The 24,206-nt window shown below is 38.4% G+C and overlaps 1 protein-coding gene across 2 annotated transcripts in view; it reads left to right on the forward strand.

The window, feature by feature from the left end:
- The window catches only part of GRM7 (glutamate metabotropic receptor 7), a 1,070,009-nt gene that overhangs the window by 713,874 nt on the left and 331,929 nt on the right, over window positions 1-24,206 (forward strand). The window contains exon 5 of one of the 2 annotated variants that reach the window (XM_049862738.1): window positions 5,919-6,059. The exons of the other annotated variant lie outside the window; for it this stretch is intronic. Coding sequence (XP_049718695.1) covers window positions 5,919-6,059 — 141 coding nt within the window. The remainder of the gene's footprint in view (window positions 1-5,918; window positions 6,060-24,206) is intronic. 2 annotated transcript variants of the gene reach the window in all.

The following is a 24,206-nucleotide window of genomic DNA, read 5'->3' on the forward strand; positions in this document are numbered from 1 at the left end:
AGCCAGAATGCTCCTTGGAAGGGAGGGTGGCGAGACTTTGTCACACGAATTTTGGACATGTTAACAAGAGGGACGAGTCCCTGAAGAAGGACATTGTGTTTGGTAAAGTAGAAGGTCAGAGAAAGAAAGGAAGACCCTTAACGAGGTGGACTGACGCAGTGACTGAAACAATGAGCTTAAGTATAGTGAAGGTTGTGAGGACGGCTCAGGACCGGGCAGTGTTTTGTTCTGCTATGCGTAAGGTCACTGTGAGTTGGAACTGACTCGACAGCACCTAACAACAACAATTGTCCTCATTGAGTTCTGGCAGATTGTGTCTTTCATGGAATTGACCCATTTCAACTAAGTTATCAAATTTAGGGGAAAGGTGTTGCTCATAATATTACTTTATTATCCTTTTCGTGTCTATGGGATCAGTTGTGATGGCCCCTCCTTCATTTCTATTAGTAATTTATGTGTTCTTTCTTTTTTTCTTGGTTTGCATGGCTAGAGGTTTAGCGACTTTGTTGATCTTTCAAAGAACCAGCTTTTGATTTTGTGATTTTCTCTATTTCCTATTTTCAATTGCATTGATTTCTGCTCTGGTTTTTAAAATAATTTCTCCTGCTCATTTTGAATATACTTCGTTCTTCTTTATTCGGTTTCTTAAGGTGGGAGCTTAGATTATTGATTTATAACCTTTCTTCTCTGTATATGCATTCAATACTGTGAATTTCCCTCTTATTGCTTATGGAGCACTGTTTCAGTTTAAGGTGATGGAAAAATCATGTCGATTAAAGATAGGGTTGCACGGCTGATTAGTGTAATTGAATCAATAAGTTGTACACTTGCAAAAAATTAACTTGGCAAAAGTTGTGGGATAGATATATTTACAACAACAAAAAGAGTAGCTGCTGAAGCTGATTATGTAAAACCAAATACCTCATGGGATTTGGTTGTTTGGTTTGGAGGTTGAGGGTCATAGTTTCATGGGACATCTCAGCTAAATGGCCTAAAACCATATTTAGGGGTTCTGTTCTACCTCTTAGTTTATTGCATAGTGCCTGTGATCTTAAAACTTGCAAATGGCCATCCACCTTACAACAGTTGGCCTCTATTCACCTGAAGCAGCAGACGAAGAAAGTCAGGAAGAAGAGGAGGAGGAAATGGAATTTGTGACTAATTGCCTTCATGAACGATTGTCTTCTTTGCCTTGAGATTAGAAGAACTAGATGTTGCCTGGCTGCCATTACTGAATATTTGATCAAAGATTCTATGTAAGAATTCTGATCAAAAGGGGGCAATTTCAGAACAGAATTTCAAATTCTCATGGAATCCAGACTTCCCAGAGCCATGGAGGCTGGATGAACCCCCAAATTATTGCTCTGAAATAATCTTTAAACCCTGAACTTTAGACTGAAAATATCTCCCAAAGTCTTCTTAAAAAAAAGAATACTTTAACTTAATTGGTAAAGAATGTCTGCCTTGAACATTGTGCTTTCTTAAAGACTATCTATATGGGATCAGACTGACAACAACAACCAGCCCCAAAGTTTTCTATCTAATCTTTTCAGTTGTTGTTGTCAGTCTGATCCCATATAGATAGTTTATGTTAATGGGAGAGGAACAATTTGGAAAAGGAAGGTGAGACTGATTGCAACTTGAAGAATGCAATAAATGTCACTGAATTGTACATATAGACATTGTTGAATTGCTGTGTATATTCTCAGCAAAAACAACAAAAGTAAAATAAATTAATAAAAAAATTTTCTTGTGACCACTGCTTTCACTACATTCCACCAATTTTGAATGAGTTGTGTTTTCATTTTTGCTTAATTCAAATATTTATTTTTTCTTGAGATTTCTTCTGTGACCTATGTGTTATTGAAAAGTGTGTTGTTTAGCCCGTAATATTGAAAAGTGTGTTGTTTAGCCCGTAATATTGAAAAGTGTGTTGTTTAACCTGTAAATATTTTAGAGCTACCTTTCTGATATTGGTTCTAGCTTAATTCCATTGTGGCCTGAGCACATATTTTGTATAATTTTTATTGTTTTAAATTTGACAAAATGTGTTTTATGGCCCAAAGTGTGGTTTATCTTATTGAATGTTACATATGAGCTTGAGAATGTGTATTTTTTTGTTGTTGAGTCGAGTATTCTATAAATGTCAATTAGACCCAGTCAATTGATGGTCTATTCAGTTCAGCTATATTCTTGCTGATTCTGCGCCTGCTGGAGCTGTCCATTACTGAGAGAGAGATGTTGAATTCTCCAACTATAATAGTGGATTCGTCTGTTTCTCCTTGCAGCTCTATCTGGTTTTGTTACATACATTTTGCCACCCTTTTGATGGCACATACATATTTAGGATTATTATTAAGTCTTGGAGAATTGACCCCTTTATCATTATATAATGCCCCTTTTAAGGTTCCTGGGTGGCGCAAGGAAACCCTGGTGGCGTAGTGGTTAGGTGCTACAGCTGCTAACCCAAGGGTCAGCAGTTCAACATCTGCCAGGCACTCCTTGGAAACTCTACTGGGCAGTTCTTCTCTGTCGTATAGGGTCGCTATGAGTCGGAATCAACTCAACGGCACTGGGTTTGGTTTGGTTTGGTTTGGGTGGTGCAAATGGTTTCCGCTTGGCTACTAACCAAAGGATGGCAGTTCAAACCCGCACAGTTCAAACCCTGGAAGAAAGGCCTGACAATCTGCTTTCCTAAAGATTACAGCTCCCCCAAAAATTCTATAAAGTTTGCTCTGCTCTATTATACATAGAGTCGCCACGAGTTGGAACTGACTCTGCAGCAACCGGTTTGATTTCATTTTTGGTTTAGTGCCCCTTTTATCCTGGATAATTTTTCTTGTTCTGAAATCAGCTTCATCTGAAATTAATATAATTACTCCAACTTTCTTTTTATTAGTGTTGTCATAGTATACTTTTCTCCATCTTTTTACTTTAATTTAAATCTATTTGCATCTTCATATTTAAAGTGAGTTTCATGTAGAAACATATTTGGGTCTTGTTTTTTTATACACTGCGATAGTCTCTCTCTCTTTTAATTGGTATATTTTAATCCTTCACATTTGAAGCGGTTATTGATATAATTGAATTAATATCTACTTTTATATTCGTAGCTTCTAAAATTCATGACATGTATTCCTTGGTTTTGTTTTTATTTATTTATTTGCCTCTCTGGCATTTTGTAAGATTACACTTTCTCTCCTCTCTTAGCATATCAATTATATATATATATATATATATATGTAATTATTGCCCTAGAATTTTCCATTTACATTTATTGTTAATCTATGTCTACTTTCAAATAACAATTACCACTTTACTAGTAGTACAAAAAGAGTATTCACAATTTCTCCCTTCCATCGCTTACAACATTGTTGTCATAAATTTCAATTATCCGTAAGTTATAATCATCCAACGTATTGTTGCTATTATTATTTTAAACTATTATCACTTTGATCAGTTAAGAGTAAGAAATACATATCTCTATCTATGTATCTTCATTTTTGCATACCTGAGTTTCTGACCTAAATGATTTTCCTTATCTCTGAAGAATTCCATTTAATATTTCTTACAAAGCAGGTTTAATGGCTATAAAGTCTCTCAGTTTTTGTTGTCTGAGAAGGTGTTTTTCCTCCTTCTCTTTTAAAAGATAATATTTCTAGATACAGAATTCTAGGCTGGCATTTCTTGCTTTTGTTTTTCTTTCAACAATTTAAATGTTTCACTTCACTCTCTCCTTGCATGGTTTCTGAAGACAAACCTGATGTAATTCTTACCATTGTTTCTTTTTAGTAAGGTGTTGTTTACTTTTGGCTTCTTTCAAGATTTCCTCTTTGTCTTTGGTTTTCTGCAGTTTGAATATGATATTCCTAGGTGTATGGTCTTTTTTGATATTTATGCTGCTTGGTGTTTCCTGAGATTTATGGATTTATGGTTTGATGTCTGTCAATATTTTGGAAAATTCTCAGTCATCATTACTTCAAATATTTGCTCTCTTCCTTTCTCTGTTTCTTCTCCTGGTATTTCTATTATGTGTATGGTGAACTTTTTATAATTGAGAACTGTTCCACAGTTCTTAAACATTCTGTTCCTTTTTTAAATCTTTTTTTTTTTTTTTCTTTCTTTTCGGTTTAGGAAGTTACTGTAGGTCTATAGTCAAGCTCACTGATTCTTTCCTTGGCTGTATCTAGCCTACTGATAGGTCCATCCAAGTCTGTCTTCATTTCTATTAGTGTTTTTGATTTCCAAAATATCCTTTTGATTCTTTCTTAGAGTTTCCATTTCTCTGCTTACGTTACTCATCTAATCTTTCATGTTCCCCACTTCTTCCATTAGAGTCTTTAGCATATTAATCACAGTGATTTTAAATTCCTGGTGTGATAATTCCAAAGTATCTTCCATATCTGAGTCTGGTTCTGATGCTTGCCCTTCCTTCTCAGACTGTGTTTTCTGCCTTTTAGCATGCCTCATAATTTTTAGTTGAAAGTCAGATATGATGTGTTGGGCAAAAGGAACTGGGGTCCTTTCAATTATAATTTCCCATAAATCTCTGCTGATGTTGATATGATGGTAAGGTACGGGGGAGGGAGGGAGAAAGCATTATATAATCCTATGATTATATCTCAGTGCTTTAGTGAGCCTGTGTCCCTGGGTTGTGACCTTCACAAGCGCTTTTCAGCATTTTTACTCACCCCTTTAGTGAAATAGGAATACTAGATGCAGCCGGAGTGGGTATTTCTCTTCTTCCACATCAGTTAAGCTCTTTTAAAATAGTTTCTCTTGAGGGAAGGTTGTTGTCCTGAAGAGTAGAGTGCTATTTAAAATGGTCCCTTTTCCCCTCCCCCACTCTGTCAGAAGTAGTAGGAGGTTTTCCTCCAGCTTCACAGTTAGACCAAGCACAACTCCTGGAGGTAAAAATCATGAAAGTATGGGCCTCCAAGGCTGGGCCTCCAGGAGTTTGAATATCTCAATCTATTCTACCTCTAGTAATTATTACACTTTGGGTGTTCCACCTGATACTGGATCCAGCAGTGGTGATTTCTCCTCTTGGTAAGATTTATTTTCTGTATCTGCATCTCTGTCTCTCCAGAGCAGTAGTTTGCTCTGTGACCTAAATTATCTGATGGGTCTAAGAAGAGTTTTTGATATTCAATTTTTCTTGTGAGGACAGGAATGATGACTTCCAAGCTCTTTATGTGCCAGACTGGACACCAGATATCTTAGACATTCTTTATGAATTTCTTTAAGCTCTATGTTGGACTCAGTTTACCTACAAACCTTTTCAAAAACTTTTGCTTTCCATTTGGGATAGGAAATCAATAATATGGTAAATTACTAAACAAATATTTGTTCTTAAAATGATATTCACAGGTCCATAGCTGACATGGTCAGAGTGACAGGATACGGTATAATGCTTGGCCTTCGGTGGGTTACTAATTCCTCGAAGCCCCTCTTCTCTCATCTGCAAAATGGGGATAATGATAGCTATTACCACATAGAGTGTCGAGGTGAATAAAATAATCTCTATATGTAACACTTAGCATAGAGTATGGCACATAGTAAGCATTAAAATTCTTAGCTATTATCTCAATGATGATGATGAAGACGCTCCTGGACTAGTTCACTAGAGACTCTATGCAAGGCATGTTGTGCTCATTTTGTCATCTCTAAGGTCTCTAATGCAGATTTCATTACGAAAATGTCATTTGTTGGCCATGTATCTGCCTAAGAGATTGAACTAGTACTTTAGCTATAGGTTAGCATTAGAATATTTTTTTTCCTCTTCTGTTGACTTTATTATTATTATTGATTGACAGAAAAGAGGATCCAGTCTACTAAAACAAAGAAAAACTATCACTGGTGTTTTTATTTCCAGACATGCCAACAGTGCTCTGACCTTTTCACTTAACTCCATTTAGGGTTTGATGCCTACTTTACATCCCGCACACTTGAAAACAACAGAAGAAATGTATGGTTTGCTGAATACTGGGAAGAAAACTTCAACTGCAAGTTGACGATTAGTGGGTCAAAAAAAGAAGACACAGATCGCAAATGCACAGGTAATTTCATTCTCTTTGTCCTTCTCCCGTTACTCTACGTGGCCAGCATTGAAATGACTGCAGAGCTGACAGAAGGAAGCTTGGCTGGAGACAAATTGAAAAAGCAAATTGAATTTTACTAGATTGTTTAGAAAAATGGAACAGGAGCATAAGTCTTGCAGGACAAGGGAAATACAGACAAGAACGTATTCTTTTCTGCCTGTCCATCTAGCAGTAATTGACATTTTCATTGATTCTTTGAATGCAGAAGGGTCATGTTGCTTTGAATGCTCACACTGACAAATATTAGTTCATATTCTAGTGAGAAGTATGAAGTAATTTTCGCATAGACAAAAATCTCTGACATATCTCATACCAGCATCAGTTTAACTGTTACCATGGACAGTATAATCGATTAATGAAACAAAGTTCTTGGGTTTAGAGTAATGAGAATTCCAAATGATTTTTACAAGGTCTAAGTTAATAAGTTACTTGATATTTAAAATATGCTTAAAATATTCACTGAGCTTCATATATAACCTCACATGAGTATTCCAAATAAAATGTATGCGTGTGGGTGAAATATACATATATACATTTGTATCTATGAAGTAGCCAGAAGGAAAGCTGCGCATCCATTCATTTATTTACTCGCAAATATTTACCGAGCAACTGCTTTCTGATAAGCACTGTGCTAGACACTGGTGATATGATGGTGAGCAAACCAAGTAAGGATCCTGCTTTCATGCCTCTTAGAATCTAGTGGGGGAAACCAACATTTTGGTTAGCAGTGGAGTGTGTTAACCATTCATACCACCCAGTGGCCTCCTACCACATTCTTCAGAGTTTTAAAAACACCTCAATTTCCTTAGTACCCAATCTCAGGGTCTCCCAACCCTACGACCTCATCTTTTTCTTCCAACCTTCGCTGGAAGTGGCGTAATTTTTATGTACGTGTAATGAACATCATTGACTGTGACCTGTTCTGATCATGGGTTATCCCAGCTCCCAGCTGCCATCCCCCAAGGTGACATGAGTTGAGTAAATATATTTATGTAGGGTCCAAGCTTTCACTAAAAACCCAACTCCATTTGACAGTTACTAATGTCATTCATGGAGCCCTGGTGGCACAGTGGTTAAGAGCTTGACTGCTTGACAGTTTTACTCTATCCTATAGAGTTGCTATGAGTTGGAATCAACTCAATGGCAATGAGTTTTTTTTTTTTTAATGCCATTTATGCTACTTCAAAATAGAGCTACATTTTCTTATGGAGATACTGCTAGCTATATGCACCAATAAGGTCAGCCCTATAAATTACTTGTAGTTTGGGAGCAGGAAAATCAGAGGTGATTATTTCAGATTGAATTTATGTTCTCCCAATCCTACCTCACTGGCTGAGTTTATTCACCCTTGAAACTTGGCACAAAGTTGCTGTGACACAAAGACGAGTTTAGAGGGTAATCTCTGGGAACAGCATGTTTTTGTGGAGACAGTAAGGCCAATGAAAGAATGGAAAGTACACAAAGGAGGTGATATCTCTGATAAAACAGATTGAGACAATCTTGGAATGAGGAAAATCACTGTTCCAAAGTGAGTAAGAAGCCATGGGCTTTGGCATGTAAGAGGCCTGGGTTTGTATTCTAGGGCTACCCCTGACTGCTCCTGTGTGAATTTGGACCACAACTTTATCCTCTCAAAGCCTTTCCTCATCCTTGAAATGGGGATAAGAAAACTTTAACTACATCCAAAATCGATGTAGGGATTAAATTAGATAATTCGAGTAGAAGATCTAAAATGATACTGGCACATAGTAATAACCCAGTAAGCCTCCCACCCCCCCTAAGAAAAGCCAGTGGCTGTAAAGTTGATTTCAATTCATGGTGACCCCATGTGTGTCAGAGTAGACCTGTGCTTCATAAGGTTTCCAATGACTGATTATTGGAAGTAATTATCAGGTCTTTCTTCTGAGGTATCTCTGGGTGTACTCAAACCTTCAACCTTTTGGTTAGCAGCCGAGCGCATTAAGTGTGTGTACCACCCAGGGACTCCAATAGCTCAGTAGTGCTAACAATTATCTGCTGCTCTGGGCTGAATGCCTGTAAGGGTTTCATGAGGATCCATTGTTTTATGACAGGCCTGAGGAAGATCAAGGGTGTATGTCAAATCCAATAGGAAAATAAGTGCGTAAGTATAGACAGGAACTTTTCCCTGGGGTACACATTACACGGTGATGTATTGCTGTATCCAAAAGGTTGTAGATGGGCCACATGCTAGCCTTATGCACTCCGTGGAGCAGGAAGCACAAGGCTTAGGGAATTTCAGCATCCTATCCAGAGAGTCTATCCAAGCATCACTGGGCCTGGGACATGCCCAGTACCTCATATCCCAAATCTTGTACCATTTTATCCCTGATGGTATGTATCCTTAAAGCTTTAGTAGCATTCCCAACATCTTAGTTCTCAAACCCATTCTTCAAATTCAGGAGGAGGTTCAGGGAATCTGAATATGTTTGCCTGTGGCAGCCCATAAAAATTATCCCTCTGTAGTATCTTATGGCTAACACAGAACATTTGTCTAACTAACATTACTGTTGTGCCAAATGCCACTTTGTGAATACTGATTCATCGGAGTTACCTCCTTGTTGAAAAAGAGCCCAGCATTTCAAAATCCATCATCTCATGAAGGGACAATTTGACTTTCAAAGATTTGTTTTCCTTTTGAGATGACAGATGATAAATAAATTGGTGATATCTTTTTTTTTTTTAATGACAAGCTTGTGCTTTCAAGTCACATGATAAGCAAAATCGGTTTTAACTTGAGTCCCTATCAACCAGTTTAGTGTGGAAAGACATCAAGGACTAAAGAATATTGTCTGGTAAATATTTGCATTTTGGAAGGTCAGAATCTCTAAGTCGTGTTTTTCTTTATACCTCTCGTCTCAAAGCTAATAGTTCCAATAAGGTCTCTTTCTTTTTTTATTGTTTCAATGTGGAAATATATGCATATAAAATAAAGTATTTGTCAGTTCAAAGTTAATCAATTTCAGTGGCATTGATTATGTTCATCATATTGGGCTACTCTTAACCACTATCCATTTCCAAGTTATTCCACCAAAAGTTATCTTTATTGGTGGGGCCACAAAAGTCTGTTAATGAGTGTTGTTAATGGATAAGCCATGCATTTCTTATGTGTTTTGTTCTCATTTGGGACCCAGGTTCATAAGAGCCTGTATAATTTGTTAACAAGACTGCCATGACAAAGGAATTGCATTTAAGTAAATCAAGCACTTTGAGAATATATGTGCAGAAAGAATTTATGACTACGCTAATTAGTTTTTCCTGTCATTTTATTATTCTATTCTGAATTGACCTTTAATTGTTATATAGATGTTGTATAGTGGCATCTAATTTATTCAGCATGATTGAGGAATCCACATTAAAATGCTACAGATAAGTAGTGTCTAACCCTGTGATTCTCTTAGACTTTTTGAAGTCATTTTGATGGGAATCAATATAAAATGCATGTTTATACCTTTTTGCTTTCTTAAAGAGGGGTTTGACATAGATTAATTGTGATTTAGTCTATATGAGCACCCAAAATGTGGTTGTATGCTTTTATGTTTCATCATTAAATTTTTGATTCTCTGACTCATCTCTAAATATCAGAGTCTTGGTTGATGTTTCTCTTGCTACAATGGCCCTTAAATCATCCTTTCTCTCCTTCCTAAATGTCTGGTTGCTCTCTGTTTGGGCATAGGAAATACATGTGTCGAAGATTATTAAGAACTTTTATTCATTAATTAATTGATCCATTTAATAATGAATGTTAAATAGATATTAAATGCCTCAGAATCATCACCACAATAATAAAGCATGTAACTTTGTGGAATTAGAAAGGCATTTTGTAGAAACTATTTGGGTGTGGTCCCTGGATGATGCAAGTGAATTGGCTGCTAACCTAAAAGTTGACAGTTGAAAGCCACCCAGTGGCACTGCCATAAAGGTTACAGTCAAGAAAACTCTGTGCAGCAGTTATACTCTGTAGTATATGGGGTCACCAGGAGTTGGAATAGACACAAAGGTAACAGGTCTGGTTTTGAAGTTTTATTTGGATGAGTTTTCTAAAAGAAAGAATTTAAGTAGTTAAGATGCTGATTAATGGAGTATTCCTCAAAATTATCTGAATGTTACATCGAAAGTCCCCAGTTTTCCTGGAAATCCTCTTTACATCTTTTTTGAAATATGGGGTATTAAATAAAAATCCTATGCGCATAAAAGATGATTATGTTTCTAGACATTGGATTTCTGCTATGGATTGAATTATGTCCCCCCAAAATTATGTGTTGTAAATGCTAACCCCTATACCTGTGATTATAATTCCATTTGGGAATAGGTTTTCTTTGTTATGTTAATGTGGCAGTATTAGTGTAGGGCGTGTCTTAAATCATTCTCTCTTGAGATGTAAAAAGAGCAGATTGAGCAAGCAGCTAAGAAGAAAGCAGGGATGGGGAAGGTAGATGCCATGCCACATGAAGATCACCAAGGAGTCAAGGCTGAAAAGAGACAGGAGAGAGAGTCAACAGAGATAGAAAGTCTTTCCCTAGAGCCAGCACCCTGAATTTGGACATCTAGTGGGCCCTGGTGGTACAGTAGTTAAAGAGCTCAGCAGCTAACTGAAAATTCGGCAGTTCAAATCCACCAGTGCTCCTTGGAAACCCTATGGGGCAGTTCTACTCTGTCCTATAGGGTTGCTATGAGTTGAAATTGACTCGATGGCAACGAGCCTCCTAAACTGTGAAAAAATAAATTTCTGTTTGTTAAAGCCCACCCACTTGTCAAATTTTTGTTATAGCAGCACTAGATAAATAAGTTCCCGTATGTAATAGTCCAAAAAAAAAAAAAGTCTTATTGTAACATTAAATATGGTGCCATAAGTCTATGGCTTTGCTTTGAATTCACTTAGATCTGAAGCTTCTCTTTCTGTGTTATTTTAAAATCAATAAAGTTCTTTTGTAAGAACAAAAAAGATAACCTTTGATCAATGGCATGTCATCAGCTATGTCAATTATCCCATTGGAAAAACTGGAGCAAAGATAAGCATGTTGATTAGACAATGCTTGGTTCTGAGAACAATAATTAGTCTAGCCTTTCCTACAGCTTTCTATTGTAGTAGGTGCAAATCGCAGGCCACAAAAGCAGTAGTTCAAAACACAAAACTTCTGATGGTTTTCAATAACTTCACTTTTTTTTAAGCCTCTATTCCAAGGATTTGTAGAAATTTAATCAGTCTTTTCAGAGTCCCTCATACCACTTGCTCCATGGGATTGAAACTTTGTTACAATAGGCTTTCTAAGGCCAAGCCATTGGAGTTATTTGTAAGGTACCTTTGCTCTGGGCCTCTGGCATCTATCCCATGACTGCTTATTGTTGGTATTTGCTGTCAAGTTGACTCTGATTCATGGAAATCCCATGTTCAACAGAACAAAATGCTACGTGATCATATGCCATCTTCACAATTATTGGTATGTTCGAGTCCATTGTTGCAGCCACTGTGTATTTTCAGCCTCTTCCAAACTAGGGGGCTCATCTTCTAGCACTATATAGGGCAATATTCTGTTGTGATCCATAGGGTTTTCATTGGCTAATTTTTGGAAGTAGGTTGCCAGCCCCTTCTTCCTAGTCTGAAAGCTCTGCAGAAACCTGTCCACCATGAGTGACCCTGCTAGTATGTGAAATATCGATGGCATAGCTTCCAGTGTCACAGCAACACACAAGCCACTACAGCATGACAAACTGACAGATAGGTGGTATATCTATGACTTACTATCGAAGAAACCATCCCTGGGAGTGATCTTTGCCCACTGCACCCGTAGATGTGGGGATATGAGGGTTACTGCAGCATGGATCCTCTTTCTTGGCTTCAAGACCTCTCCAGGCTCAGCTTTGTTTTTGATGACTTCCACAGCCCACCTGTGACCCAGGGTGGGAAGGCTGTGGAGCCCAGGATCCTTTTCAAAGGCCCACGCTAGCATCACTCTATCATGCTTCCCCTCTGTCACTCTTCATTTTCCAATACTGAAAATTTTTATTAGAGGCTGGGTAAAGAACTCAGATTTAACCATATTTTTTCTAATTCTTTGGTATATGGCACACACTTTACGTCCTGAATCCTTTAGAGCTCCAACTTTTGAAGCTCAGAGCCTAGTACTGACCACATAACATTGGATTTTAAAACTCAAAAGGAGTCAATCTTTTTTTTTTTTTTCTTCTGCTCTACTCTTGTGTTCTGCTGTAACCATCCTTCCCACAGCAGTGAAGAAGAATTCTATAGCTTCCAGGTATGAGGGACAGAGACACAAGGTTAAAAAATAATAATGATAAAATAAAAAAAAGCATTATTTTTATTATTGGGAATGAAAGGCATGTTTATCAATATAACATGTTAGCTTAGAATATCACTGTACTGTACCATATTGGAGCTCTGGTGGCACAGTGGTTAAGAGCTTGACAGCTAACCAAAAGGCTGGCATTTGGATCCACCAGCCACTCCTTGGAAACCCCATGGGGCAGTTTTACTCTGTCCTGTAGGGTCGCTATGAGTTGGAATCAACTTGACGGCAAAGAGTTTTGTTTTGTTTTAATATCGTATTGGGGGCCATGGTAGTTCAGCAGTAGAATTCTCATCTTTCATGCTGGAGACTCAGGTTCGATTCTTGTCTAATACACCTCATGAGCAGCCATCGCCCACTCATCAGTGGAGGCTTGCGTGTTGCTATGATGCTGATTGTCTTAGTCATGTAGTGTTGCTCTAACAGAAATACCACAAGTAGACCACTTTAACGAAGAGAAATTTATTCTCCCACAGTATAATAGGCTACAAGTCCAAATTCAGAGCACCAGCTCCAGAGGAAGGTTTTCTCTGTCTGTCGACTCTGGAGAAAGTTCCTTGTCAATAATCTTCCCTTGGTCTGGAAGCATCTCAGTACAGGAACCTCAGGTCCAAAGGACACACTTTGCTCCTGGTGCTTCTTTCTTGATGGTACGAGATCCCCAACTCTCTGCTTACTTCCCTTTCCTTTTATCTCTTGAGAGATAAAAGGTGGTATAGGCCACACCCCAGGGAAACCCTCTTAATAATGGATCAGGGATGTAATCTGGTAAGGGTGCTTACGATCCCACCCTAATCCTCTTTAACATAAATTTATAATCACAAAATGGAGGACAACCACAGAATACTGGGAATCATGGCCTAACCAAGTTAATACACACATTTTTGGGAGGACATAATCCAATCCATGACACTGATGAACAGGTTTCAGTGGAGCCTCTGGGCTAAGAATGACTAGGAAGAAAAGCCTGGTGATCTACTTCTGAAAATCAGCCAGCAAAAACCCTGTGGATCACAGTGATTCAATCTGGCTATACATGGGATCACCATGAGTCAATGGCAGCTAACAACAAAAATAACAACATGCCGTATTAATATATGTAAAAGAGTCATGGGTGGGTGGCCAGGCCCTTGTTTTAACAAAATAGTACAAACATGGTATTAAGCTCATAAACCTCATTTTCCACCTGTTGACCAGATGCCCAAAGTGGGGTCTGATTATCTTCAGCCTTATGAAATAGATGGTTATAGATGGGTGCTGCAATAAGTGAATTATTCCTTCTACCATCAACCTTGCAAAGCATGAAGAGGGGTCTCCAAAACACACCATTTTAATTCAGACCATGTTTCCTCAAATCCCTCTTGCCACACAGCACACCAAGGTGTCCGCAGGAGCTATGTTTAATTCTGTGCAGAATCAAGCAAGGCAGTGGAACTCCAAGTTGAAAACCCAGGGGTAGCCAGGCAAAACTGTTTGCACAAATGCTAGACGCCATAATTATTTGAGCTGTGTGTCATTTCTTTCTCATTAACTCCAATAGGCGACGGCTTTAAAAATGGGAGTTATGGCTTTTTCATATTCAGGAAGTCTGTCAGGCTAGGAAGTTAATGAGGAATTCCTGAACGAGGGGAGTTAATGCATAAACATCTTCTCAAAAACCGTCCTTGTAAACAAAGTGCCTCTTCTAAGCAACAGAAGTATTATAAATTGATACTTAGAGTCATTTTGTAGGTATAAGAAAGGGCTGTTGAATGACTTATCAAGTGTCCTCAAGCATGCTCGAATGGAATGTAGCCTTCCTTAGGAGGAGTTTCTAATAATAGTTTTTTTGTTGCTGTTGTTTTTCCTCTCCCAAAGAGAAATATGGATACTAAATGGATTTTAGGTTTTTACAGTACGTGCAGTGTCATGTTCATTTTTCTGGAAAATAAAAATGTGCTCAGAAGATTAGAATCTACCATCTATATAAACCCAGAGAAAAACTTTCTAGAGCTATTTCTAACTTTTTTCTCACTGTTTTCAGTAACGGTCGATCTAGCAACGTGGGTGAGCACATGGGGAGGGTTCCAAGATCCTGATCCTCAAGTAAGATTTACAGTTTTGTTTTTTTTTTCCTGGGCACAGGTAGCTCTGTGCTGATTTCAACCTAGTCTCTGTTGTAGAACAGGGTAGCTGAGCTGTCTGCTTCAGCCACACTAGTCTACTTAAGGAAGAAATTAACACTTGAAGAGTCAAATTACCCGGGTTTGAATCCGTTCTGTTTCACTTCTTGTGTCACTATGGGCAAGATGAAGCCCTGTGTCTGCATTTATAAAATGGAATAACAGTAGTACGTACTATATAGGGTTGTTTGCAAAAATTAAACAGAAGATTAGCCAGCGGGTTTAGGTACTGTCGTTGTGGTTGTTGTCGTCGGTGGTGATGATTTCTGGAAGAGGCCATGACTGATCCTACATCTAGCTTTTGTTAAAAAAAAAAAAAAAAAAACTGTTTTAAAAAAGACTCCCCCTGCTCAAATTGCCTGCCCTTCCTTTCTTTGAGTATTTTGCCTTGTTCTTTCTTTACCTTAAATCCTCTTTGCCTTATGTAATGCTATACACAGATCAATGCACTTTTATGTGATTGTATCATTTGAATTGATCCCCATATCACTCTTCTGAGACAGATAGAGCACGCATTGTCCCCGTTTTACAGATTAAAAAATAAATAAACCTGAATCTTGGAGAAAGTTCACGACTGATCTGAGAACATAAGTTCTTGTAAGAAAAATATAGTAGTCCTTAAAAATACTGACATACATTTATTTTCTAATTCATTCTCTCACTCGTGTATTCACTGAGTAAATGTGTATTGCGCACCTTGTATGGACTAGGGCCTGTACTGGGCAAGAAAGGAGAGGCAAGTTCTTTGCTCTCAGAGAGCTTAAATTCCAGTACAGAAGGCAGACAGAAAACCAAAAATAGATCAGTAAAATAATTACAAGTTGTAATAAATACTGAGGAAGAAACAAGTAAAATGCTTAGCTAGAAAATAATAGAAAAGAATTCTTCCAGGAATATGTAGTGAGCAGGTGTCCTCCCCAGAGCCCTGACTGTGCATGAAGGGTTATTACAATGGGAACAGTGGTGGTTCAATGGTGGAATCCTCATCTTCCATTCAGAAGACTCAAGCTCAATTCCCACCCAAGGTACTTCACGCACAGTTAGCACCCATCTGTCAGTGGAGGCTTGGGTGCTGCTGTGATGCCGAACAGGTTCCAGCAGAGCTTCCAGGCTAAGATCGATTAGAAAGAAAGGCCTAGTGATGTTCTTCAGAATATTAGCCAACTAAAACCCTGTGGATCCCAATGGTCCGACCTCCAACTGACCATGGGGATGGAGCAGAACCAAGCAGTGTTTTGTTCTGTTGTGCATGGTGTCGTCAAGAGTTAGGGGCCAACTGTATGACAGCCATGTGGGAAGTGTGGCTTCAGTGGATCAACTGAATAATAAATGCAGCTGATGAATGCTAGAATCCACTCTGTGTGCTCTCTTCTCTAATGCCTAGCTACCTTCCAAGACTCTTAGAGAACTAAACATGAATAGTCGCTTTCTCATTTTTGGATACCTCCATGGTGTTGTTTCTATAGCAATTTCCTCTCTTTGTGATGCCCAGGCACGTAAGGGCTCTTGGTAGAACATATTTGATAATGAGCCTGGGTTCATCTCTTTTGATCCTCTCTTAAAATAGCTGCAGGGGAGCAGCAAGTTGACCTCGTTTCTTTTCCCCTTTTCTGAACTCAAAATAGAGCAGTATTTTCCAGTTTATGTTCAAACTTTATTATATTGATGAAAAGCTAGTAGCTTGCACAAAGAGAAAAGACATAGGATCCAAGCGCCTTGTCACATATGCAGTATAATAACACAACAGGGAATTGCAGGTGTGACTATGAAATTCTGTCTGAATGTATCTCGTTCCCCTGGGACTCCCTGTCCTTTCAGGGTAGGACAAACAGTGGCCTGCAGCCTTATGGAAGTAGATGGTAGAGAGTGAAATAGTGAGTAACAGAAGGGGTACAAAATAATACCTCGAAGGAAAAACATACTAGTATTGGAGTAGCGGTGATAAATTGAGCTACCAAAGTGGCCTGATGTGCTGGTAGAAGTGGGCAATTTACTGTGGAAGGAAAATGGTGAATTATGAGATGTAGTGTTGCTATGAGTCGGAATTGACTCAATGGCAATGGGCTTGGTTTGGATTTTTTTTTTATTGCTTTTTCATTTGGGAAAAATGCAACTGTCACTTTTAAGTTCCAAGCAAGTTTGTAACAAGTGGCTACATTTTAGAATTACGTTTTTTAAAAATCCAAAAAAAAAAAAAACTATGCTAAAAGCCAAGCTGAAGCGATTCACCTTCTGTGGATACAAAGTGTACAAAAATAATTAAGACAAATAGTTATTTACCCATAATGTCTGACAGCCTGGCGGTTAACGTGACTACATAAATCATACCTCCAGCCCAGGCTGTATTTCAATAGATTGTCTCTTTCTTTGGACAAGTCTTGAGATTGGAGAAGTGTTATTGAGCTTCAAGAAGTGCTCAAAATCTAATTTGGTGGTATTTTTAGCACGTAAAATAAATCCTGTCACACCCAGTACTTAAGATATTTCAGTGGCCATTAGTTGTTTCTGTAAGAGACTAAAGCCCTCAGCGTGGTCTTTAAGGCAGCCTGTGGTGGGGCCCTATCTCACTCTCTTGCTGCATGGACATTCTTTTAGTTCCTCTAAGGCACCTTGATTCTCCCTACCACAGGGCCTTTGTATGTGCTGTTCCCTCTGCCTGGTATTCCCTTTCCTCAATACAACGTTTGACTAGTTAATACTCACACATCCTTCACATCTCAGGGTTTCACATCTCAGAGTATTAGCTCTTTAGGGAAGCCTCCCCTGATGCTCCCACTGTGATGTAGGTCAGGTTCTTTGCTGTCTACTCTCATGCATTTTTTTTCTTCTAGAAGGCACGTATTCCTATTTATAATGATGTGCTCATTAGTGTGAGTACATGGTAAATGTCTCTCTCCTGTACTCAGTTTCAAGTTCAGTGAAGCTAGCTACTCATTTCTCTGTTTACACCTACCTTCACCTACCCAGCCCTAGTCTAGGGCTTGGCATTGAGTAGAAGTTTAGTAAGTAGTGGTTGAATGAATTATTTTGACTTGCCATACTGAAAACAAGCAAGCAAGCAAGCAAGCAAACAAACAAACAAACCATTTTGCATAAAACATTTCAATGCAATTGATCAAGCTGGGGAGTGGGCATCATGAGGTTGTGTTTTCCTGAAGTTTCCAATCTCGCAGCATTTACAAGCGCTGAAGTGATATCTCTTACTTGGAGAATCAGCCTGGGCAAATGGATTGAATTGTATATTTGTAGACTTTACTGGGCTGCACATGTTAAATATGTCATAAGCCCATTATGTTGTTTTCTGCAAGACACAAAGAGAAAATAGCAAGATCTTCATTTATTTGAGTTGACAAGTGTTCCAATTTAAGGAAAAATATGAAAATCCTAAAATCTAATAAATTGTAACTATTAACCATTCCTTCTTTAAAAAAAAATAAATCACAGGAGCAGAAGATTGAGAAGCTTATCAGCCTCTAGGATTTGATCACACCCTTCACTCTACTGACTAATGTCATTCCTACAACTCAGGAATCCCTGCATCTTATATGTCATGAGGAGGAGATTAGATCCAGGGCTAAAACAACAACAACTATAATAGGAAATATCAAACCAAAATCAAACCCATTGCAGTCGAGTTGATTACAACTCATAGCGACCCTATAGAACAGGGTACAACTGCCCCATAGGGTTTCCAAGGAAAGACTGGTGGATTTGAACTGCTAACATTTTGTTAGCAGCCATAGCTTGCTATAGCTCTTAACCACTGCGCCAGTTGTTATTAGGTACTTTCTTAAATGACAAGGAGTCCTGGTGGCACAGTGGTTAAGTGCTCAGCTACTAGCTGAAAGGTTGGTGGGTCAACTCACCAGCTGCTCCATGAGAGAAAGATGTGGCAGTCTGCTTCTGTAAAGATTCAGCCTTGGAAACCCTGTGAGGCAGTTCTACTCTATTCTATAGTATCTCTCTGAGTTGGAATTGATTTGATAGCAGTGATTTTTTTTTTTCCCCTTAAATGACAATGTCTTATCCTGCAGGAAGTAAGTGAATAACATTTAAATGAATAAAATTTTAACATTTTGTAAGTCTCACTCTTAAAATTTTAATTCTGAGGGTCTTTTAAAAAATAATTATAATACGCAATTTGTGCTAACCACTATCTTAAGCACTTTACACAGATGATAATAATCCTCAGAGTGGGTATAACATTTTTTTTAACACACTTTTTAGAGCAGTTTTAGGTTTACAGAAAAATTGTGTAGCAAGCACAGAGAGTCCCCAGATACCTCCACTCTCCTGTGCACACAGTTTCCTCTGTTATTAACTGCTTGCATTGCTGTGGTACACTTGTTATAGTTCATTAACCAATATTGATATGTTATTATTACCTAAGTCCATAGTTTACATATGGGTTTTGAAAAATGCATAATATCATATATCCACCATTACAGTATCATATAGAATAGTTTCACTGCCTTTTTTAAAATGCTTTGTGCTCCACCTCCTCATCCTTCCCCTGCCCCCCTGAGCCCCTGGCAACCACTGATCTTCTTACTGTCTCTATAGTTTTGCCTTTTCCAGAATGTCATGTAGTTGGAATTATGCAGTAGGTAGCTTTTTCAGACTGACTTCTTTCACTTAGCAGTACGTATTTGAGGCTGAATTTCTTTTTGTAGTTTGATAGCCCATTTCCTTTCATTTCTGAAGGATACTCCATTGCATAGATGCACCACAGTTTCTTCTAACCACTCACCTCTTGAAAGACATCTTAGTTGCTTCCAATTTTTGAGAATTCTGATTAAAGTTGCTGTAAATATTCGTGTGCGGTTTTTTCTTGTATATGCATTTTCAACTTCTTTGGGTAAATACCAAGTAGGGTTGTTAGATTGTATGGTAAACCTATGTTTAACTTTTGCCAGACTGTCTTCCAAAGTAGCTGTACCATTGTATATTCCCACCAGAAAAGAATGAGAGTTGCCATTGCTCACATCATCACCAGTATTTGGTGTTGTCTGTATTTTGGATTTTAGCCATTTTAGTAGATATGTACTGGTATCTCATTGTTGTTTTAATTAGTAAATTAATTATTGAATATGGCCATTATATTTTTATGCTCACTTTTAGTAGAGAAAAAATAAAACACATTTTAAGTCTTCCAGTCTTCGTAGCAACCTTCCGAGATGGTTGTTATTTGCCATTTAATAAATGAAGGAATGCAGGCACAGGACAGGGCAGCAAGGTAATACAGCTTGAAGCAGCAGCTAACGCTTAGGGATTTGAATTATCCTACATGCTCATGGTCACTCACTCAGAAAGTGGCAGAGCCAGAATTCAAACCCAGGTCTGGCCCACTCCAAATCTGCACGTTGTTACTTGTTTCTTCTGTCCTAAGCTGTCTTCCTGGGTAGAGACACTCGGAGTGAAAACATGCACTGTTATGTTCAGGGCATCCAGCATCCAGCACCAGCCACAACAACAACACCTGAGAAAAGAGATGCAGTGACATTTGTGACCACAGGCTTCCATTTTTGGACATCGGCCTTAAACTCAGGTTTCTGAGAGGAGCTCTGTACGATAGGCGTGTTGACTATTGAGTTAGTCTACTGAGGGGGTGTGTGTCCGGCAATTGAAGATTGGGCTCCTTTTGTTCCCAAGAGTAGGGAAAGAATGTGGCCCAAAAATAAACAAACAAACAAACCAAAAGATGACTGTTCTTGAAAAAGAGGTTTCATTTCTCTAATGAAGACAGGCTGCACGTATAATAAAATCTCATGACACCTCTGGGATTTGTGATTCGATCCTGGTCCTGTCAATCATATGAAGGAGATGTTTGCTCACCGCTTTAAAACAAACGAAAAACCGGTTGTCATGGAGTTGATTCTGACTCCTGGCAGCCCCATGCGTGTCAGAGTAGAACTGTGCACCATGGGGTTTTTAATGCTGAGTTTTCAGATACAGGTCACCAGGCCTTTCTTCCAAGGTACCTCTGGTGGACTTGGAACCTCCAGCCTTTGGGTTACCAGCTGAGCACAGAGTGCATTACCATTTGCACCATCCAAAGGCTCCATACCACTTTAGAGTCCTTTTAAAACTGATAATGCTAGGACGGGCAGAACCAAAAATGTTTGTAATCCCATGACCCTAACATAGTGGTAATAAGATATTTAGATACCTTTATTTTTTTTTAATGGTATAGAATCGTGAATAACATAGCTTTCTTACTTATTTTAAATGTTGTATAGTAGTCCAGTGATCTGTTATACCATCATTTGCTGGATTTTTACTTACATGGCTCACAAAATATTGCAGATATGTATAGAACACATTAGGAAACATCTTAAGACTCCTGGCGGTTTCCTTCTTTCGGTTTACTTCCTTAGCATAAATTTCCAGTAATCTCTAAAGAGAGTGATAAAGAATGGGGACTTGAAAGTTATATTGCTTTAAATCAATTTCCATAGTAGGTATGAAGTTTACCACAACCGATTTTGCATCTCTATATCCTGCTTCCCGATTTATAAAATGGAGATGATAAAAATAATTGCCTGGTACGGTTTTGTTTTGTTTGATTTATGTTTTAAAGAAAAGCATGGAATTTATGTCAATAGACATAAAGTAGTTAGTACAACTACTGACACATAGGAAGCATTCAGTAAACGACAGCAAAATAAATATTACCTAGTTTTATACATGGGCTTGCCATGAATTGGAATCGACTTGATGGCAACTGGTTTGGTTATTCATTTATTTTTATAACTACTGATTTAGAATATAAACATTTGTGGACAATTGAAACGTGTTGCCAAATTGCTTTCTAAAAGGGCTGTACTAATTTATTCAGCTACTGGCAAAGCTACTCATTTAATGCGTGTAAAATGCTGCCTCTGTTTTGATTTGTATTTCTCGGAAAATTTGCAAGATTGAATATTTTTTTCCATATGTTTGTGAACTGATTTATCTTTTTTATGAGATGCACTTTAGAGTCTTTAAATTGTTTTAATATCCCCTGTGCCATTTGATCATCCCTACCACTCAGCAGAGTTGGCAGCACTGAAAATATTTACAATCCACTGAGAGAGAGATAAAAGCAAAGTTCTTAGTGATCTGTTAAGTGGCTTGCCCAGAGTCACTTGGCTCAAAGACACTTGGATTTGAATTGTGTAAGGGAACTTAAAATTGAGGTACATGGAACCCTGGTGGCACAGTGGTTAAGAGCTCAGCTGTGAACCCAAAGGTCAGCAGTTTGAATTCACCAGCCACTCCTTGGAAATACTATGGGGCAGTTCTACTCTGTCCTATAGGGTCACCATGGTTTGGAATCTGATTATGAGTCAGAATCAAGGCCTTGGCACTAAACCTTATCTAAATCACCCACACAAATACCCACAGGAAAAGTTTAGTTTGAGCAGGCTGTTTCTAAAAAAAGAATGTCCTGTAATTGTGACATAAGTACCCAGCAGCTCCCTTGCCTACAGGAAGTCCCACCTTTCAAGCTCCTGCCACAGGAAGTCTCACTTGTGATGATCTAAGTTTGTAACTACCAGTTTAGTGTACTTCTAGATCTTTGTTTTCTCCTTATAAAGTGTCTTTGTATCTCTACCACTTTGAAGTGCTGGCTTTCACTCTGTGGAATTCAGGCTCTTTCCGGCTCGAGTTGTCTCTTTACTTTCAATAAAACTCTGGATTTTATTTTAACCAGAGTATGAGTTTTTCACTCTACAACAGACCCAAAACATTTGCTTCACTCTTCTGCATGATGATTCATGGAGGTAGCACCCTCCCGGCATGAAAGGGCTAATACCACATTTAAAAGACAAAATACAAACAGTGCCTAAGTTTTCCCCGTAAACTGTTTAAACCCCTAGGAGAGTATAATTTAAGCATCTTATAAGTTGTTTTTTTAAGATCATTTAGAAGCCACAGAAAGAGACCTTCTATTCTAACTGGCTCCTTGAAAGGTGTTATGGATTGAATTGTGTCCCCCAAAATGTGTTATAAATCCTAAACCCTATCCTTGTGTATGTAATTTACGTTTGAGAACAGGGTTTCTTTTGTTATGATAATGAAGCCATATAAGTGTATGGTGTGTCTTCAGCCAATCACTTTCGAGATATAAAAAGAGCAGATTAGCCACAGAAGCAAGGAAGCACAGGTGGGTAAAGATAGATGCCACACCCATAAAGATTGCTAAGTGTCTTAGTTATCTAGTGCCCCTATAACAGAAATACCAAAAGTAGGTGGCTTTAACAAACCGAAATTAATTTTCTCACAGTTCAGGAGACTAGAAGCCCAAATTCAGGGGGCCAGCTCTCAGGCAAGGCTTTCTCTCTGTTGGCTCTACAGGACGGTCCTTGTCTCTTTGAGCTTCTGTTCCTGGGCAATCTTCATGTGGCTTGGCAACTCTCTTCGCCCATCTCTGCTTGTTTAATCTCTTTTATATCTCAAAAGGACTGATTTCAGACACACTCTACACTAATCTTGTCTCATTAGCAAAGAAAAGCCATTGTTTTCATTTTGCACAGTTCATTTTTAATTCCATCTCTTTCCTCTCCCATTTTGCTATAAGCAGCAAGGAGAGACCATGTGGCCCCTTTAAGATCTTGCTTAGAAATCTCAGTTAAATTTCTAAGCTCTTCACTTACAGGTTCTACAAGTTCTTTGCCACTGCATAAAAAACATCATTGTCTGATCATATGTTCATCATTTTCTTTTAAAGTCTCACCGGAATCATATTTAACATCCACATTTCTAGCCACATTCTGTCGCTGGTGCCTTATGTATTGTCTAAGATGATAGAGACTTCCTGATAGCTCTCCTCATTTCCTCCCGAGCCCTCACCAGAATTTGCTTTGATGTCCATAACTCTACCAACAGTCTTTTCTAGGTTTTTATTCTTAATTTTACTTAAAACTCTTCCAGCTTCCACTCATTATCCAGTTTTAAAACTGCTTCCACACTTTAGGTATCTGTTAGAGCAGCACTCCCATTTCTTCGTATCAAATTCTGTCATAGTTATTTAGTGCTTCTATAACAGAAATACCACAAATGGATAGCTTTAACAAACAGAAATTTATTTTCTCACAGTTTAGGAGGCTAGAAGTCCGAATTCAGAGCGCCAGCTCTAGGGAAAGTTTTCTCTCTCTGTTGACTCTGAAGGAAGGTCCTTGTTTCTTCAGCTTCCATTTCCTGGTTCCTTAGAGATCTCCAGGTGTCTTGGTGTCTATCTTACCCTATTTCTGCATCTCTTACTTGTTTGTTTAGTCTCTTTTATGTCTCAAAAGAGATTGATTCAAGATATTTCCTACACTAATCCTGCCTCATTAACATAACAAGGACAGCCCATTCCCAAATGGGATTATAACCAAGGCATAGGGGTTAGAATTTACAACACATATTTTTGGGGAATACAATTCAATCTACAACACTAAGGAACCAAGGAACAGAAGCTGGAAAGAGACAAGGACCTTCCCCCAGAGCTTACAGAGAGACAGCTTTCCCCTAGAGCCAGCACACTGAATTTGAATTTCTAGCCTCCTAACTGTGAGAAAATAAATTTCTGCTTGTTAAAGCCACCTATTTGTGGTATTTCTGTTATAGCAGCACTAAGAAACTAGGACATA

The sequence above is a fragment of the Elephas maximus genome, chromosome 20 (assembly GCF_024166365.1).
Source record: "Elephas maximus indicus isolate mEleMax1 chromosome 20, mEleMax1 primary haplotype, whole genome shotgun sequence".
Classification (NCBI taxonomy): Eukaryota; Metazoa; Chordata; class Mammalia; order Proboscidea; family Elephantidae; genus Elephas; species Elephas maximus.